Below are 20,622 nucleotides of genomic sequence, written 5' to 3' on the forward strand. Positions count from 1 at the left end.
AGGAGAAAGGGCGGAGCTTTTCGTCGTCCGCCGAAAAGCTTCCTGAAATTGCTCGTAAAAATCGACTGTTTCGTCGCGTCAAAATTTATGTACACCTATGCGATACTCCTTTTACGAGCGTCAAATTTTACGGCATCTATGCGACGCGTTATAGAATGCGAGCACGTATCTATAGAGACTGGATGGAAAATGTAATTCCCTGCGAGATACCTTGATTGAAAACTTGACTGAAAAGTTTCGCTACGAGCGGACTATCGCGCCAACGTGATGATTCATTTAAACGCGGCATTGCGTAACATATATAACTGGCTCGAATATGATCGTCGGAAACTTTTTTCGTCTGCGATAAAAATATTAGTAAAGTCGTATTACAAGCATAATATTTGTTTGAGATATTTGTGCGCTCGAGAAAATATATCTGTGACAAATAGTTACCAAAATGTCTGCTTAAATTTTATAAAAAAGTTTCCTGATCTTCCGGATATTTTTGTTCAAAATTCCAGATAAAGAGAAGATTTTAAAAATATTTTGCTGTAACTTTCTAAAATAAGTTTCTTTATTATATGCGTTTTCTAATGTTTTTCTCTCATGGGAAAAAACACAACAATGTCACTTAATAATCAAGTGCTAGAATACTGTACTGTTAGAGTACTACTTACAATATAAGAGCGAAATTATCAGAGAAAATTTTAAAAAAAATTCCCCGAGTCCCAATAAAATTCCATGAGAGTTCCTTGATTTTTCCAGGTACGAAATAAATTATTGAAAATTCCAGGCTTTCCATGCTGTTCCCAGGGAATAGACATCCTGGTTATTCCACGCAGAACTTCGAAAATAGTCGCGAGTGGAGCGTTCGAGTAGTGGGCCGTATTTCGGGTCAGGCATCTCAAAGAGATGCGAGGAACGCTGGTTTTGCGATTCCCCGAACGTAGCAATTTCTCGCGGCAATTCTGCGAAATTGCGCCACGTGACGTGTGTTCTCCCCTTTTTTCCTCTTCTTTAATGCATCGCGCGGTGAGATACGACGTAGTACCGGTCGAGGGCCCCGCCGGCCGGAAGGAAAAAAAGTACCGTGTAAAGAGTCTTTGTGGATGACGTAATAAAATCTTCCTGTCTCCTCGAGTATAATGAGGGCGACGTTCCGGGACTACGGGGTAAGAAAGGACGAGAGACGAGGATGACGCGACCAGGAATTAGATTTAGCCTCGCGCGCTCCCTCCTCCCCCTGGACTGGAGATAAAGGACCGACCCGGAGTGGAGGGGTTTTATCTCCTCGCGTGATTAAGCCGCGAGGTAGTATATCATCGATTATATTCTCGTTAGACTAAGTAGTCTAACGGGCGGGCTTAACCCCCCTCGCCTTCCCCGCGCGCAGATGCAGACGGAATCCGAGCGGAGATTCGCCTTTTCCCGCGCGAATTCAGGCGGAAAGATACGCGTCTCTTCTTCTTCGTTCGCACCCTTCGAACGGGCTGGCTGCATATCATATCTCGATTTACGGTAATACGGTGGGGATAATCGATAACCGAGAAACTCGAGACGGTATTTATTTACTCGTTTATTACGACGCGTCCCATTCCCATCCCCGAGGAAAAGACTATAACTCTTTTCTCGGTCCTATATCGACGTTAAAAATTGATATTAAACAGTCTGCCCCGTTTAAAACATTTAAAATATGTGCGCTGAAATGTAACTAAATTTTTTAAGCCCCGGAGCAATGCCAGATATTTAATAATTTTATAATAAATGTATGTGAAATTAGTTTTTCTTTTTCGTCGTTTTTCACCTAAAAATATTTTTTTTTTTAACACGCGAGATCTAATCCATCCGTTACAGTAACGTTGATGAAATTTTTTTCGTGTACGTGTCACGGAAGCCGATTGAATTTTACGCGAGTTAAGATTTGGCCGATGAGGACACGTCGCAGGAAATCAAAGAGAAAGAATCGCGAGACCCCCGGAGAACCCTTCGAGATTTAAGCACTTTGCTTCTCCCCCAATGCATACGGTACTTATGGAACCCATGGCTCAGCGTTTTCACCGCCAGCCATTACTTTTTCAAAACTGGAGAATCCTTCAACACGGTGAATAACGAGTGATGTAGTTGACATATTAATGTCTCGACTGACTAAAATATTAATATCGTATTAGAATTTTGAGAATTTTTCGAAGAACTTGTGTACGGAGCCTAAAAATTGTAAATGGTTTTAATCGGCGCGTCGATTATCCATAAGTTTATTTCATCAAGTCATATTTCTTATAATATTCAAGATCTAAAGCGAAGAAGGACTTCGCTTTCTTCTTGCAACGGATACTTTATAACTTTTCACAGAGAAGTCGAGGTAAAAAATAAGGGAAACTTTTCATTCTGTACGCAAAATATTTTTTATCGCTCATAATACAACCGGCATCGTTTATCCGTCTTCGCAGAAAGACGAAGTCGCGTCGAGACAAGTTTCTCAACTGGATTAGCCGCGAGACGGATTAAGTGTGGCGAAGTCTATTGTATGACAAGATTTACCAAACTCCGCGAGAATGGCAGAACCATCCGCTAAGAACCGGAAAGAACCGCAGGAGAAACAAAATTCATCGCGATATCACACGCGATGATTAGAACTGCGCTTTGTCATTTATTATGTCTATCATGTATATAATAATGATAGAAAATATTAATCAAATATTAATACTGGTTTTTGAGTTTGAATAAAAAAATTTTGTGTACGGAGCCTAAAAATTGTAAATGGTTTTAATCGGCGCGTCGATTATCCATAAGTTTATTTCATCAAGTCATATTTCTTATAATATTCAAGATCTAAAGCGAAGAAGGACTTCGCTTTCTTCTTGCAACGGATACTTTATAACTTTTCACAGAGAAGTCGAGGTAAAAAATAAGGGAAACTTTTCATTCTGTACGCAAAATATTTTTTATCGCTCATAATACAACCGGCATCGTTTATCCGTCTTCGCAGAAAGACGAAGTCGCGTCGAGACAAGTTTCTCAACTGGATTAGCCGCGAGACGGATTAAGTGTGGCGAAGTCTATTGTATGACAAGATTTACCAAACTCCGCGAGAATGGCAGAACCATCCGCTAAGAACCGGAAAGAACCGCAGGAGAAACAAAATTCATCGCGATATCACACGCGATGATTAGAACTGCGCTTTGTCATTTATTATGTCTATCATGTATATAATAATGATAGAAAATATTAATCAAATATTAATACTGGTTTTTGAGTTTGAATAAAAAAATCGCCTTTTGAAAAAGATTTTTACTATTTTTCCCAGCAATTATAATTTTATATTAATGGATTCTACTAAAAAAAAAATACACATCTCCTTCGCAAAAGGATCATTTATATTCCTCTCGTATAAATTTGTTAAGCAAATTCTATCTTTCATCAGTTTATTTAGAAAGACAATATCTCCTCGCAAAATTCTGTTCCGTAAAGATATGATTTTTTCGATATATTCGTTAGAGACATTCTTGAATCATGTTGAATCGTATAACGGAATGCAGAGGACGCCTTCAAGATAAATCAGGTGACGAGAACAGAGCGAGTACTCGATGAAAGAGACGATCGTGAAGGCAGAAGAGGGTTCGCGTGCTTCATATAAATTCTCCTTCTGTTGCTTTTTCTGTCGTCGAGCGGACATCGAACGCGAAAGGGGCGGCGATAAACTTCACAAACAGATTGCACGCACGATCATTTGTGATATACACTCGTAGTAGCGGCGCCAATAAACGCGATACGACAGAAAATTGATGTCTACGATATTACGTATTGTAATTTTGCGCGCTTATCAAAGCGATCGGAGCGACAGCTCATCAAGCAAAATTAATTATTTGTCAAGTTCGTTAGATAACGCGATCACCGATCGCAATTTTGTATCGATATTATCAGCGTCATTACCATAAATCGGAGATAATGTCAACTGTTTGTCGCTATCACGATTGTAGCGATTTATCTGAAATTTTTACGAGTTCTATATATTGAGTACGATAGCGCGTGATCGACACATATCTCGGATATGTTTACGACATGACAGTTTTGCGCTAAAAACATCTACGTTCGTAACTTATTCTACTTTACTCCACTGGCTCGAAAACTTTTCATCAAGTCGTAAGTTTTGACAGCGACTTTGCCTAATATGTTTCATCGGTTGATCGTAAAGAAAGACATGCAAATACCATGCAATTATGGCACTTTTTGATCAATTATTTTTTTCTTCCTGTATATAAGGACGCGCAAACTTTATATCTCGAACATGACCAATTAATACATCGATACATCGATATTTAAAAATGCTCGGGATAACAATGAAGCCATTCAGTAAATTCCACCGTATTTATTACGATACAATATCATGTACGAATAGAAATTTAATGCAGTCCGGAATAACGGAATATATTCCTCAATTAAATCGGTAATTAGCTCGAAATGGAAATTCTAATCGCGCTCGCTTATATTAAAACCCGAATATATAGAGAGTAAAATTTAGGCAGATGTGACTTAACTCGATGAAGCTGAAGCTGGGAGATTTTTCAACAGTCGAAGTCAGTTCGTGGACCGTTATATAATCGCGCGTGTAACCGCCGGGTACTTTTAATAACATTTTTCCCTAGATATGGAACCGGTATATCCGCCACTCTCTCTCTCTCCCCCACCCCCCTTTTTTTCTCTCTCTTTCAACTCCTCCCTTCCGTCCCCTCACAACGCTTCCCACTTTTTACATATTTTCCCAACGGCTCTGGAATTTTTATGAAAGTAAGTCGAAGGGCTTTATATACGGTTTTTTTCGTACGATAAATTGTTATATTAATTACAAGGGTGTGTATATCGATCTCCGCGCCCCGATTTTTTTCCTCTCGAAGAAGAGAGAGCAAAATCGCCGGATGTTTCGCGTGATCGATGACTCGTTGCCTTTCGAAGCATTTTACAATTTTGATGGTATTTTCGCTCTTGCATAAATAAAACGCGACGATAAATCCCAATTAATTTACCGCTAATACGCTATCGCGAAGATATCCAAAGTATAATATCATTTGCCGCGACACAACAAGCTCGATCGACATCGGCGATTCCGACCGCCGACCGATGAACACTTGCTGCCGCAAGTTTGCGTGTAAGCTGAATTTGTCAAGCTGATTACGCGCCGATTACGCTAATCTCGCACGCTAATCTTCTCTGCGCGAAATCGCATGTCGCACGCATCGGTCGCGAAAAAGCGAGTATACGATTATTTCCACCACTGTAATACGCGATTTCTCTCGACGGTGATTTGTTGATACGCATCATCGAGATTGTTCGTTGCATCGACGAGGGAGGGATAGATAAATCGGGATGAGGGAAAAGGATATGGTGGGAGTATATCCGACGCTAGAAAGGAAACTTGGTGATTCTCAATTTGCGAAGCTTATAGAGTTCTCTCCGCGAGAGTAGCGGCCAAAGACACCTGGGTACTCCTCGGTAAACGGTGGAAACTTTGTCCAACTTCCGCTCTGTGTACTCAACAAGAACAATCGAGACGCATAATATCTACGTTAGCGAATACACGGAGTGTATTTCTCAAAAATGCGCGGAAGACGGTAAACTCGGAAAATTGCGAGGAATTTATCGGCAAGAGTTCCCGCGTTGTGAGTTATTCGCCGCGAGCAACGCCGGAAATGCGAGGAAGAGAGAGAGAGAGAGAGAGAAGGAAATTCGGTACCAAATCCGCTATATATCACGACGATGGAGTTCTCTGAACGTGTATTTTATCGATGTAACTCAATATATATACACGGTGTGTTACTCGCGTCGCTGCGTCAAAGTAAACTCTACCCGTCCAAGAAGTATGTACCAACTACGTACTTGACACGCTGTATATCCCGTGTTTTAACGTCAAACAAGCTTATCTTGATTCTCGCGGCCTGAGTCTTCACTCGGCCAAAAGTGTTAAGAGACAGTAAACTCTCCCGTACGTTGTTGCAGTTTATATACAACGTGATAAACTTACGACGAACCGTCTCTCGTCCTTTTACGTCGGATCTCGCTGGATCTCATCCTCGTTCGCAGGTCTTTCCGCTTCCTCTCCTCGATCTCTCGCCAAATCCTTCTTCGCGATTCATTGTTTCCGTTCCTCTTCACCGTACTCTCTCGACGCTTCTTCCCTTTTTGTTTCATCGTTACGTTTTATACCAACATTACGTCGCAGGCATAGCTTACGCGTATACACGACGAGCGAGTCTCGCGACGCTATTTTTCCCCGAAACGCGTATCTTTGCGGCTTCCTCGTTTGGCGCGAGGAGAGAAACGCGTGGAAATAAGTCGATGTGGATACGTCCTGGACGACGCCGTAACTCACGATTTCGCGAGGATTCGCGGATCGGTAAGCCCCGATAAGATCCGCCCCGGTAATACTCTGGAGGATCGAACGCGAGAAGGGAATATATGTGTAAAACCATATGTGGGACAAGTCGGAGTGCGCGGTATCGGAGGATTTGAACACTCCCACATACCCCTCGTACACTATATCGAGGCCTACCCTCTTCTCATTTTTGTTCTTTCTTTCTCTTTATATATATATATCTCCATTTCTTTTTCTTCCTCTCTCTTTCTCTTAGTAACGCGACAGCTCTTTTCGTTGGTTTCGTTCGATAGGCGCTGTTTCCAGATGCTACCGGCTTCCCATCTTCCGTTATAGACTGACGTTCATCGCGAATAAGATGCAATCAAAACAAGAAATCGGGAAAATGTAATTCTACGATACCAAGAGGAAATATCGCGCGCGTTGCGTCGTCGTAAAAGATATATCTCCTGAATGCATAGTTATTTACGGCGATGAATAGCACACTGTACGTATCGACAAAATGCGATATTAATAAGAAATTTTGACGTATTGACAAGAACATCCCTATCGAATTTTCTTACCTTTTTTTTTACATGAGATATCGCTACATATTCTTTCTGCTTTTTGCGCAGAAAAGTGCTTTCTCGGAAGTAGACTTTTTACATTAATTACTATTAAAATTTAAATTAAATTAAAATTATTTTTAATAAAATGAATGCAATAGTCGCGATAGATTAAAAAATATAAATCGGATTAGAAAATAAGGGACGACGAGTCGAAGCAGACGCAATTTGCCAAATTCATTCGGAAGCGAGAGCGAGGATATATAGTGACTGATTAAGAATGCCTGCGAGGTGCCCGCCATAAAGACTGCGCAGGAAAATTAATCTCACACGTGCGCCACGATGGGGAAAGGAAACTCGACTCAATTACGAGGGTCAAGCCCCATAGGGGATGATCGGATGGTGAATATGTCACGATCGAGTCCGCCTGCAAATTGTTTCCCGCCAATTGAATCTTCTTTCTTATCCCGGCGCAATTCGGCCGAAAACTTCCGAGGAACACCGTGCGAGATATTTCGCGGCTAATTTGAAAAAGGAAAAATCTCTATCATATCGAAAGCAAATTTGTCGATCAACGCGACAATAAATTATATTTCCATTCAAACGGAAGAGCATTGATTATTTAAGTTTGATAAAATATATGTTTTATACGGTTTTAAATACATGTTGATTCTATTTGAAATGTCAATATGATATTGTATGTGATCTCAGTCCATTTAATTTATTATTCTCTCCCGAAAAAATAAATAATGGTACAATAATACGGTACGGTAATATCGTATTGTATCCAATTTAATCGTATTGTTTTCAATTTAATCTACACTCGTCTGTAGATATCGGCAAACTCGTTAACGAATATACGGAAATGCAAAAAAAGACAAGACGTAACTGGTGTTGTTGGGTTGTTTTGCTACATTTATGGACGAAAGCGTCCGGATTGTCGTCAAGGAAGCAAGGTGCACGAGGGGCAGATGGTTTTAACGACAGCTCGAGTTACTAAAGGGTTTGGGTTTTAGCGTCGTAGACCTTTCGCCCTGTCGCATCATTGTGCGCGGGCTCTCTAAACGATAAAGTATCCAACTAATCGCTCTTACGCGACTATACCGTATCTCGTGCGGAAAGGAGATAATGCACCGATGCCGCGTAATGCAACGGCATGCAGAATTAACCGAATATAATATCCCGGGCTATCCAAATACAAGATATTCGAGGGCTGCAAGCAAGTAACGTCATATCTTGTAATATATTCGAATTCTGTGCTTTTATCGGTGACAGAGATATTAATCTTTTGTATTATTATTAATAGAAAATCGAGAATTATGAATAATTAATAACATGTAATTCGTTTAGTTCGAAGTAGGTTATTTTAATCAATTTCTATTTCGGAATTATTGATAGGAAACCGAATTTATTTTAAGACTTGATTTGATATAAAATTTGTGAAAATTTTAGCAAAGAGATGACCTTAATTTTCAAATATATCGCTGTATATACGCTAATTCTGGAGCACATTCTACATAAAAATCCAAAATATGTTTCTTGTCTTACGCGTTTAGTTACCGAAAATTTATTTTCATAATTGAAGATTAAATAGATGCATTATATATAGAGAAAAAAAAAAAAACATTCGCAATGTGCTATCTGAAATTATGCGTAAACGGCGTTTTACTCGCGCTTTTAACACGATTGCTTTTTCGTGAAAAAAAAAAAGAGAAAAAAACAAGCATTCCTATATCTGGAAACTTTTGCAATAGCTCCGTGCGGCGAAATTTACCGTATCGTGGATTTCCATCCTTTCATATGTGAGCATCGAAAACGCATTCTCCGCAAGCGATGCTTGGTGCTCGGTCCGAACTTTCCCGACCCGAAATGCTATAATTTAGAACCGCAGAGAACAGTTTACCGGCACGCGGACTCTTTCCGTCGCCATCGGCGGATAGAAAAATCGATCGTGCAGTCTGAGACAGTGCTCTTTCAATTCGATAACCGATTTTACTGGAAATATAATCGTCTTTTAAAAATAGCGTTACACAAATAAATGGGGATAACGGATTAATACACATACTTAAATCGTCTCGCGTTTCGATTTCGCTCCTCTTTTAATATACGACAATCATATAGCGTACTCATCGATAAGGCATTAAACTGAAGCCAAGAGTCGTAACAAGATTGAATAGTGGCAGGTAAATCGTTTGACAAGAGCGACAGGCGAGGGAGCGAATGGAAGAGAGAACGGGTTAAGGAGGGAGAGAGAAAGTGGTAGCCATTAGCGTTCCTTGTAATTTGACATTAGCTGTCTGCCATCAGCAACGCTAGCTTAATTACATTCCACAATGCTCTGGCCGCTTATTGTATTCTTGGACGGAGTTATGTTTCCAACCGACGTCGCCGGCATTACGACGCGACAATGACGCGTGCGGACCCGACGTACATAGATACAAATATGGCACCCAAAGGGGAAAATTCGAACAAAATGTATATATCTAGCAGACATTGAACGGCAAAGTTGAAGCGTGTATAACTCATGTTGGTTAAAACTAGTTAAATGGCCTTAAGAAACACTAGTCTGTCATCTTCTATTAAGCTTGTAACTCTAAGAATAGCAAAAGCCGACGGTTTCTCGTTAGATTAAATTATGTAATAGACAAATTTTTGGCTAATACACAGCAACGCTACGTAACTTTTCTAAGAAGTACTGTTTATAAAATAAAATAGATTATATAATAAACAAGCATATATTTTAACAGATAATATCATTATTGGAAATGTATTGTTTCATTTTATTGATATAAATAAACATTAAAAAGAAAGGACAGGCTAATAAGAGCCACAGCGCTGTTTAATTAATGCATACAAATAAAAATATATTTTCAAAACAAAAAATTGATATCAAACGAAATGGCTTTTTTGAATCAGTAGAAAGAAACGAATCGGAATCCTCGATTAGCGTGAAAAGTATAATTCAATTTTCTTCGACAGATACAGAATACTATAACTTAGCTTCGTAAGTTTGATTAAAAAAATGTCACGAAAGCTTTAGCTCGTCAAGCGCGTCTCGCCAAATTGCCTGATAATGTAGAAAAAGAGAAAGATAGGGGTCCAGAAAAAAAAAAATGACACGTAGAGGAGAGAAACGGATAGATCGGATCGGCAGCGTCGTCGATCTAATTTTATCCGTGTCACGGTGGACCGAACCCGAAGAGGGAGGATTCTCTCTCCATCTCTCTCCTACACCGTGAAAAGGGAAAATCGCGCTTTTGCGCGATCTGCCCACAACGGTCCGGGATGGAAAAAGCTGTTCATTGAAGCTTGCGACGACGACAGAAAACAGAAGCGATCGACGTCATCCAGAGGCTCGTTAGGCCTCTGGAAGGCTTTGATCGCTCGGCCATCTCTCACCGAAGAGAGACAAAGAGATGCTCCGCGTGTGTATGTAGCATCATATCATCCCGTGTATTGGCGCGAGGATGTGAAACACGAAAGTTTAAATTCGGTCAAAATTCTTTGCAAGTATAAATCCCAAAAATAAATTCCCTGTATAAATCTCGCCTCGTTACATTTAATACAGTTTAATTTTTCATCGTGCACATATAAAGAATTATAGAGGAACTATTAAATTAATTAATCTCGTGAAAAGTAAATGACCGATTGATGAACACTTTGCCCGCGATCAAAAAGTGAATCTATTATTCGAGTTCTTATCGACTTCCTGCCAAGCCGAACGATCTCGGAGATCTAGAGACAAGGCAAAATATGAGAGACGACTAATGACTAAAAGTACACGACGCGTCACGATAAATTGCTCGTTCCGTTTATTCGTTCTTTTTGTCCACGAAATCGAGAACGGTAAAAGCGCCGGATCATTTTCCGTGATCGCGCGGATGCTTTTTGCGACGCTAAGGATGATTAGGACCAGAGATAGGAGGAGTTCGAGGACGGATGCGATAAACGCAAAGACCTTCTTTTCGTGTAATCCAGCAAAAAAAAAAACTCTCGCAAATTACAAACAAAAAAAAACGCATAGCGCGTTGTTACGCGGTCGCGACAGATTTCTGCGAAATTGTTAGCTGGCCTCGAACTACTATTCATTTACATATCCGATATATGCGACTCTTTGAATCATCTCAGAAAAAGCATAAGGCAGTCATCACAGAGGAGTAATCTATTCGCAAGAAAAAAATGCAGCAATTATCTACTACTGTATTTACGTAAATTTATTATAGACATAGCTTGAAAGAACGAGAATTGCACGGGAAAATCTCGTTTCGCACGCCTTTTTGCGTAAATTGATAAAATTATTTCAAAATTTCCCAGCTCTTTACGATGAAATTCTTTGTGGCAAAAAAGCGATATCGCATCCTTTCCGAAATGACCGATTTAACTGATGATACACGAGGGTATGAGAAAATCTCGCAGATGCTTACAACGTATACGAGTGTGTCGGTCGTCAAAACGATACGCTTCTTTAGCCTTTTAATCGTCGTCGACGCATTTCCGCGGCTACGCGATTCGCATGACCAGCATGTAATTAGCCCGCCTGTAATTTCGCCTCACATAACGCGCATAAAGACCGTGGACGAAGGGCCAGATGGTGGCCCTAAAATAAAGAAAGAGAGAGAGAGAGAGAGAGAGAGAGAAAAAAAAGAAAAAAATGCAACGAAGAATGCCGGCGGGAAAAGGAGGTAGGCGTGCTGTAATTAGACACAAGCGATGTGCGTACAATGTTAGACTGACGTGATTCTTTCGGCATCGCAAACCGCAGTAGTTCTCGAGCGACGGTAAACACGTTCATTTAACGTTCGTACTGCGAATTGAAACTGTGAAATGCAGAATACAACGCGTGTCCATCCATCTTCGATGCTACTCGAGTACGAGGGATTTCATTTTTTTTTTCTTCCCACGTCATTTTATTATCTCCGAATCTTACTAAAGTGTCGTCTCAGGGAGGCATCCAGGGAGGAATTTCAATCACGGATAAATGATAGAGAGCGCGTCTATCTCACGCTTTTCAGAAAAGCGTGGATCATCGAGACGAGCTGTCATTGCTCGACGAGCTTGTGATTGCCTCTCAGAATTTTTAATAAGCGATATCGACGACGTTCGCGGATTGTCGTAATAGGGAGATACGTAAATCCGGTTGTTTGCTCGATTTGAACATAAGAAGAGCAGGGGACAAAAAAAAATAGTCGCTCGCAATGTCGACATTAAAATTGCAAAGCGAACGGACAGAAGATATCCTGTTCTCCGCTTTTCCTCCATCTTTCTCCCTCTTTCATTTCTCTCCCGACGTTGTTGGTCGTGATTATCCCCGGAGATCCGCTTCGACAAGTAGCACTAAATGAAAAACCTGCCGTCTATCGTTAAAACGCGTTTGCGTTCGCGGATGCGTTATATTAAAATCTACCATTGTTCGACAATGGCACTGGATACGCGAGATGGAGGTGGAAACCGGAGGAATATTCCTTTTATATTCTCTCGCGAAATCGTTTCTCTGAGACTCGCAGAGCGACGCCGACTCGCGCGGGCGCGAGAAACTCACAGACGTAATAAAGATAATGAAGACCGATAAGTCGATAAAACCGAAAAGGCTGATAAACCAAACGGCGTGGACGACAGAGTTATTCGGCGAAATAAAGTTTCACTTGGAAATTTTCTTAGGAATTGCTCGACATATATATCTCTAACGCCGTTCTCTTGAAGTGAATTGATTATAATAGTTAGGAAGAATTGTGCGAGTGACTGACTACTCGACTTCCGTTAAAAGTTACGAATACAAGAAGAAAAATGGAAGGAGTCGCGCGGAGTAAGGAGTAGAGTAGAGTAGAGTCCATAATTTGTGCAAAGTCTCTCTTTCAGATATATCTTCATATTTAAAGTAAACTTCACCAATTTTGGAGTTGTTTCCAACTCGTCGAGTATAACTCGAAATTTATATCAATATTATATTTGTCGCGTGTTCGTATATTCATGTAATGCTGAATTAAAGATTGCCAAGCACGCACAAAAATTGAGAAATTCGGATATCTTAATAAAGAAAAAAAAATCACGTATAAAAAAGACGTATAAATTAAAGAAGATAGTAAATTCTAAAAGATAAAAGGCACACAAAGAGCGTCAGAATCACTCGGGTCGTAAAACCATCATAATCAGGTAAAAGTAGTCTTTATAAAACCGTTATCGCAAAGAACGAGTGATTGTTTCTACCGTTAATCTCTTCCGGAAGGGCTTATCTGGAATAAAATACGGAAATAGCTCGAGAAGTTTACTTTTTTATAGAATATAAAATTAAAATTAATTTTTGCGCGATATATTTTGTCTCATTTCTGTGATATATCTCAATAACCTAAACTCTTTATGACCGCGAATTTTCCGGGCGCGAAATAATTATTATTATTATTAATATTCATGACTATATTATCTTACCCAAGAGATATACCATATAACTAATTTATCATTAATTATCATGAAATGAATAAATAATTGTAAATACTGGTAAACTAAATTATTAATATATTTGGTACCAGTGTGTTTATATATAATAATTAATCTGAAGTTAATTAATATGCCTTTTCTCTCTATGGTATAGATAGAATTAAAATATGAAAAGGTAGGTAACACACACACATACAAGTCGCTAATCTAGCGTTAATTAATTCGCATTATTGTCGGTACACCAACGCGTTAATTACTTTCCTCGTTTGTTCAAATATATATAAAGGTAGAACATTATATATTAATTATATTTAAAAAAAAAAAAAATAAGAAGCACAAAGAAAAAAAAATCACGTATAAAAAAGACGTATAAATTAAAGAAGATAGTAAATTCTAAAAGATAAAAGGCACACAAAGAGCGTCAGAATCACTCGGGTCGTAAAACCATCATAATCAGGTAAAAGTAGTCTTTATAAAACCGTTATCGCAAAGAACGAGTGATTGTTTCTACCGTTAATCTCTTCCGGAAGGGCTTATCTGGAATAAAATACGGAAATAGCTCGAGAAGTTTACTTTTTTATAGAATATAAAATTAAAATTAATTTTTGCGCGATATATTTTGTCTCATTTCTGTGATATATCTCAATAACCTAAACTCTTTATGACCGCGAATTTTCCGGGCGCGAAATATCCGAGCCTCTCTCTCTCTTTCTCTCTCTCTCTCTCTCTCTCTCTCTTTCTCGTCCCGCGATACTTGGACCGGTTCGCGTTGGGCTTGATGAAAGATCGATGAAATTTCGCGCACCGAGTTCCCCGGCATACCGAGTCTGGATCCGAAACGGATGAGCCGTTGCGTATTTCGGATAGTATCGGCAATCGAAATTTATGGCACGCTTAGAATTGGGCCGCATCGATCGGCAATTCACTACCTGTCGCGACGAGATGAGATCGCTAAACAAATCTGTTCAAATTTCATTTCGATCGAGAAATGTCAATCTGATCGGCGCGGATCAATTTATTATTCATCGTATAACATTATTTTTATACACGCTCTTATTTATTATTTTTAATTTTATTATTATTATTATTATTATTATTATTATTATTATTATTATTAATATTCATGACTATATTATCTTACCCAAGAGATATACCATATAACTAATTTATCATTAATTATCATGAAATGAATAAATAATTGTAAATACTGGTAAACTAAATTATTAATATATTTGGTACCAGTGTGTTTATATATAATAATTAATCTGAAGTTAATTAATATGCCTTTTCTCTCTATGGTATAGATAGAATTAAAATATGAAAAGGTAGGTAACACACACACATACAAGTCGCTAATCTAGCGTTAATTAATTCGCATTATTGTCGGTACACCAACGCGTTAATTACTTTCCTCGTTTGTTCAAATATATATAAAGGTAGAACATTATATATTAATTATATTTAAAAAAAAAAAAAAATAAGAAGCACATAACAGAAAGTGAATGACAAAGAGCGCGCGTGCGCGTGTATGCGTACTAATTAAAATTCCACAAAATTACATATTATTACGGAAGGTAGTAAAAGGAAGAGAGAATACGCGGTAAAAGTCACTTGACATTTGGCGATCAGTTTTCCCGCAACATTAACTCCGGGGGTGAGGGAGGGGAGGTGGGGAGAGCAGCTAAACGGTCAATAAAATCGAACTAAACTAGCAAAATTCGGGACTTGGTCGCGACGAGAGGCTCGTCATCGTGTATAATTGACGAGTCGATGGCAATCGACTATCGAATATGTGCTCCGCGACAGAAGAGGCGCGTGTAGATTTAAACCTGTCCATTTCAGTTACATTTTTCTGACACTTCGTCTATTCCATCTCTCTCTCTCTCTCTCTCTCTCTCTTTCTCTCTCTTCCTCTCGCTACCTATTTTTTACTTCATACATAGAGACTGTAATACATACCTCTTCCTTTCGCTACCTATTTTTTACTTCATACATAGAGACTGTAATACATACACGCGTCTCACGAAACTGAGGGATGATCGCGCATACATATATATGATATCTTACCTGCGTGGACATTCGTCTCCAGGAGGCGCGGATCCGAGGCGAGAGGATATCGGCGGGCAAGCCGAGCGATCAGTACGAGGGAAGCGGCGACGGGTTCATAGTAGCAGCCTGATGACAGCGCGCGGGATGACGCGACGACGCAGGTGGACGACGCAGACGAGCCGGTAGGCCAGACAGCCGCGCACCAACTGCAACAGTCGTGGCAGAGGCAGCGACATCCTCTCGCGATATCCCTCTGGTCCTCCTCTAATCGTGTCACTCGCGACTCGCCGATACACGCTCGATCGATATAAACGCGCACTTCCGTGGGTTGCAGTCTCGGACGCGATCGATAACTGGGAGTTGTTCGCGCGTCATTACCGACGGCGAGATTGATGTCCAAACCCAGATAAGCACAAGCGTGATTAATTATATTAATTAATCAAATTGCTGTCATGTTGATTAATATGATTAATCATATTGTTGTCATTTTACCAATAATAATACAATTGTTGGCAATATAACAGCAATCTCACACAGACACTTTTGGCTATCTGGATGAGAGTCTCTCGAGAATGTAACGGAAGAATGCGGCAAGTATAATATACCAACGCGTTCTTAATTGAAATTCGAACGACGATTGTACGCGAATTACATTGCGATAGACATCAGGCACTTTTGACGAGACTTATTCGCACTTTCGGACAACAGCGAGAAATGCGATCCGGAGACGACTGCAGGCGACCGTGCGATCCATTTCGGCGGGTTTCAGTTACTGAGGTGATTCAAACTGATCGAGATTCTCGAAGCGCCAATCAAAACGCGCGCGGGTTATTTGAAATATGGAAATGAAATGAAATGTTTAAAGTCTAAAAGATCATTATATTTTCTCCGATTAACAATATTATAATATATTCTGGATAGTTAAAACGCATATGCAGTTTTACGGATCTTTGTATGATTTGTAAATATACGATAACCAGGGTGTCTACTCAAATCTTGTAATAAAATTTTCTGATGTTCCAAAATATTTTTGTTTAAAATTCTAGATAAAGAGAATATTTTAAAGATTTTTTGGTAAATATATTCTAATAGATATATCTTTCGGACAACAGCGAGAAATGCGATCCGGAGACGACTGCAGGCGACCGTGCGATCCATTTCGGCGGGTTTCAGTTACTGAGGTGATTCAAACTGATCGAGATTCTCGAAGCGCCAATCAAAACGCGCGCGGGTTATTTGAAATATGGAAATGAAATGAAATGTTTAAAGTCTAAAAGATCATTATATTTTCTCCGATTAACAATATTACAATATATTCTGGATAGTTAAAACGCATATGCATTTTTACGGATCTTTGTATGATTTGTAAATATACGATAACCAGGGTGTCTACTCAAATCTTGTAATAAAATTTTCTGATGTTCCAAAATATTTTTGTTTAAAATTCTAGATAAAGAGAATATTTTAAAGATTTTTTGGTAAATATATTTTAATAGATATATATTATAAAAATAATTAAAATATAGTGTGAAAATTAATTGCGATCTATTTAATAAAATTCCAATATTGAAAATACTATTAAAATATTAAAACGTGCAATATAAAATTCGTAATTTATTTATTATTTCGCATATGTACTTCAAAAATTTGAAATATTTGAAAAATCATGGTAAAACACAAGGGCAAAATGAAAGAATAAGAAATTTACATTTCCAATATACACACGATCGTGATCTTTCTCTCTCTTTCTGATTTTTATAATTATATTGTTAAACTTTGTGTAAATTACTTACCGTTCAAGTAAACTTGTAATAATTACTAATTACTAATTTTCAGAAAAAATATAAATATCGTAAATTCTAACATATATGTCGCAGATTCTTTATAAATTCAGCCTTTTTATAAAAAACCTAGGCTATTTGTAAAAAGTTAAGTAAAAGCAATGCTATGTAAAAAGATTAATCTACAAAGCCCTGCAACATATATGTTTGTATTATAGTGGATAATTGTTACAAAGTTCAAAATGGTTTCTATATTATTATCAAAAAAACTTGGTTCTTTTTATATTTGGTGAGAGAATTTATTATAAGAATCTGATTTGAATGCATTAACGTTTGCAAAGTTTTACTTCCACAGTACATTAAAAAAAGAACTTAAGTTTAAGGAATATTAGCAAGATAATCTTTAACATTGGAAGGATCCAATTTTCTGAATCCGTTTGCGTCGCAAATGCCAACTTCGATATTGTCTGCAGTCATTTGACCTTCAAAACCTTCTTTCAGCGTAAGAATGGCAGTGTGAACAGCATCGTCCAGTTCCAGATCTTCGCTATATCTCTTTTCAAGAAATGTTTTGCCGTTGACGAAATTTTTACCCATTGCAGTTGCTTTCCACGCAAAATACGTGCCGGACGGATCGCATTGGAATAGATAGGGTCTATCATTGTCCCAACCACAAATCAGCAGAGATACTCCAAAGGGCCTGACACCTCTATAAATTTACAAATTCAAATTATTTCTTCATCATTATTTATATTTTCTATTTTTACTTATTTAATTAGATCTTTAACAATTAAAAGCATATAATACTTGAATAAAAAATTTCAATGAATTACAAACTCTCTCTATAGCGATCAAAAACAAAGTGACAACTCACCCAGATTGTGTATATTCTTGCATGACCATCGCGACACGCTGGACGAGTTGCGCAGTCGGGATGGGTTCCCGATAAACCAAGAGATACTGTTGTGCCATTTTTCGCGCTTGCTTTACCAATAATCTATAGTCTGGACCCATGCCGCTATAGACCATGCCAATGTGCTTTGTGATCATTTCGACCTTACTGACACTGTGCTCGTCATAGAGGATAGATTTGTGCTTGTTCTCAGTGGCGAGAACGACGCCGTTCAACGCCTTGATACCCACGCTCGGGGCACCGGCAGCTACCGCAGCCAGGGCATATTCTATCTGCACTAGCTTGCCTGATGGACTGAAAAAAGATGTTTTCATTAATCGACACGTCGATAGAATTATGCAAATGTCCAAGTATATAAATTATTATAAATAATATATAGTATTTTTAGGCGTTTTGACACTTGACACATATATACGTCAGAAAACTTGACGAGTCATCCCGTCATACGCGTTATCCAACATCATGCGTTTTTCAGATGAAGCATAATTATTTATGTATTTATTAATAATATTGGTTAATATTAACAAGATACTACTGATTGAAGTAAAAATTCACAATAATGGAAAAATGCCGAGCATAAAACTAGATACAGAGGTTAGGTTATTGTTACATTCATTTCCAACAGTATCCGTCTTTTATTACAAGCACAAAATGTCGTTTTAAATCCTACTAATTCACATATGCAATTATTACGTTAATATATTTACCTAAAAGTGGTTAACGAAAAACTATATCGCTCCGAAGCCATGACAATTACTTTTGCAGCAATACAGGAGCAAACAAGAAATACATCGACAGATATCGAGAAGCTTGACGCAAGGAACCGAAAACTTGTGAGAATTAAACGCAAAATTTTCCTAGATGCATTCCTAGGAATAAAGGTAATTACAGAGAGAAGCCTGAGAGGAGTCACGCCGCCATTTTTCATAAAACAATTTTTCTAGATGGTACAGTAGCGTCAACTAGATCCATTTTAGAACCGGCGGAACTACATGACCAGATTCACTTTTTGGTGCCATGGTACAACGGTCGATTGGTGCATGTCCGTGCTAGATCCATAATTGTGGATCAAAATTGTGAAGAAATATTATGGATTTATTTATGTTTTATTAACTGTGCGTGATGTTTTGCCATTCTAGTACATATTATATTTTATTATTGAAGTATTTTTATGTACATGCGCATGTGATATAAAATAAACTTTCTTAAATTAATTTTGTTAATAACTTCTTTCCTAATTTTTAAATATATAACGTGTAAAAGATATTTACAATAAATTGCTTTCACTTTTTTCTTATTTCTAAAACGAAATTATCAAGCATTTTAAGCAATATCAAATTATTATGCTTTTAATTTATATAGCTTTTTATAAATAATTATTAATTTATTATTAATTATATTATTCAAGTAATTTTTAAATTTATAAATTCAGTTGGATATACCTAGTGCACACTGATGAACACTAAAAGCTATTATATATAAATTCATATAAGCATAATTTATATATAAACATAAGTAAAACGATAAGATAATTAATACTATACAAGTCTTTTGAAAATAAACATAACAATAGATACGCTTTGCTTAACACTATTTTCGCTCGAAGAACGAGATTCTTCGCCCTCATTTGTCCACCAAACGCTTCAAAGCAGAAATAGTGTCTACCAAAGTGCATTTATTGAATAATAGAACAACACAGACGCGCGCGCTTTTTTTTACGGACATTTTTCAATTTTTTTAACTTTCCTTTCCATATATACATATATATAAATCTAAACTTTTTAATAATTCTTTTATAAAATTTAGTTTTATTAATTAGGGGGGACTAAAATAGTAGAGGGGGTCCCATAAACTTTTTGGTTCCCCTTCTAACTTTTTAATATATATATTGAAATTTAGCTTAAAATTACCAAGTTTCTTTTATATCCTCTAACTTTTTAGTCTCCCCTCTAAATAAAAAGTCGGAATTGCGAGAAAATTTACTTTTAAAAGATTTAAAATTTATTTAAAATATATACTTGTATAATTTAATACTTTGTATATATGTATATGTCATTATACGTAAAATATTTCGGCAATAAATTATGAATAACATGGTATTCAGCCTTGCTTCGGTGGTGTAAACATTAACGCGCTATTGTTTACATGTTACGGTCTTGTTATGATTCGCGCGACAACAATTGAATAGGACTGTAATAGTGCGAGACGCTACGTCACAAATTCTTTTTGTACAATACTTATTATTGTTATTGTCATTCACGCGACGACACTCGAACAGAAAGGTAGTGATGCGAGACGCTCCGTTAAATTTCTTTTCCACACGCGATCGCGCCGACTATCGGGGAATAATTTGCTTGTCGCGTCGTCGGTGCCGTCATCGTGCCGCGGACGGCTTTCGCGTCTTTCGCGTCGCGTGTCAGCACAGCATTGCCACGAGTCGCACAATGGCTCATATGTGGCATGCGCATTTATGCGTCGAACGCACATTAGTGCGTCGTCGTTGCCGTCATCGTGCCGCACGAGCAACGATGCGTCGCGTTGTCGCGGTATCGC

At 38.1% G+C, this 20,622-nt stretch overlaps 2 protein-coding genes across 2 annotated transcripts in view; both read right to left on the reverse strand.

Moving 5' to 3' along the window:
* LOC115237909 (RNA-binding protein Musashi homolog 2) overlaps nt 1-15,527 on the reverse strand; it is a 107,385-nt gene extending 91,858 nt beyond the window's left edge. Inside the window, exon 1 of the mRNA XM_029811281.1 lies at nt 15,394-15,527. The gene's annotated coding sequence lies outside the window, so the exon portion shown is untranslated. The remainder of the gene's footprint in view (nt 1-15,393) is intronic.
* Nucleotides 15,528-17,426: 1,899 nt separating this feature from the next.
* On the reverse strand, nt 17,427-18,929 carry LOC115237918 (proteasome subunit alpha type-2). The gene is made up of 3 exons (XM_029811294.1): nt 18,777-18,929; nt 18,031-18,363; nt 17,427-17,865 (listed from the first exon to the last, which is right to left on the reverse strand). The coding sequence occupies exons 1-3, from the start codon at nt 18,815-18,817 to the stop codon at nt 17,535-17,537; spliced, it is 705 nt and encodes a 234-aa protein (XP_029667154.1). The 5' UTR covers nt 18,818-18,929; the 3' UTR covers nt 17,427-17,534.
* Nucleotides 18,930-20,622: the final 1,693 nt, after the last annotated feature.

This window comes from Formica exsecta, unplaced genomic scaffold (assembly GCF_003651465.1).
Source record: "Formica exsecta isolate Colony F162 unplaced genomic scaffold, ASM365146v1 scaffold314, whole genome shotgun sequence".
Classification (NCBI taxonomy): Eukaryota; Metazoa; Arthropoda; class Insecta; order Hymenoptera; family Formicidae; genus Formica; species Formica exsecta.

What these genes read in the sequence shown, in the direction of transcription:
- LOC115237918 (XM_029811294.1), bottom strand. Translation starts at nt 18,817, where the DNA reads ATGGCTTCGGAGCGATATAGTTTTTCGTTAACCACTTTTAG. An exon ending in TTTTCGTTAACCACTTTTAG is followed by an intron (nt 18,364 to 18,776) that starts GTAAATATATTA and finishes ATCTTTTTTCAG; the next exon opens with TCCATCAGGCAAGCTAGTGC. An exon ending in CAAGAATATACACAATCTGG is followed by an intron (nt 17,866 to 18,030) that starts GTGAGTTGTCAC and finishes GTAAATTTATAG; the next exon opens with AGGTGTCAGGCCCTTTGGAG.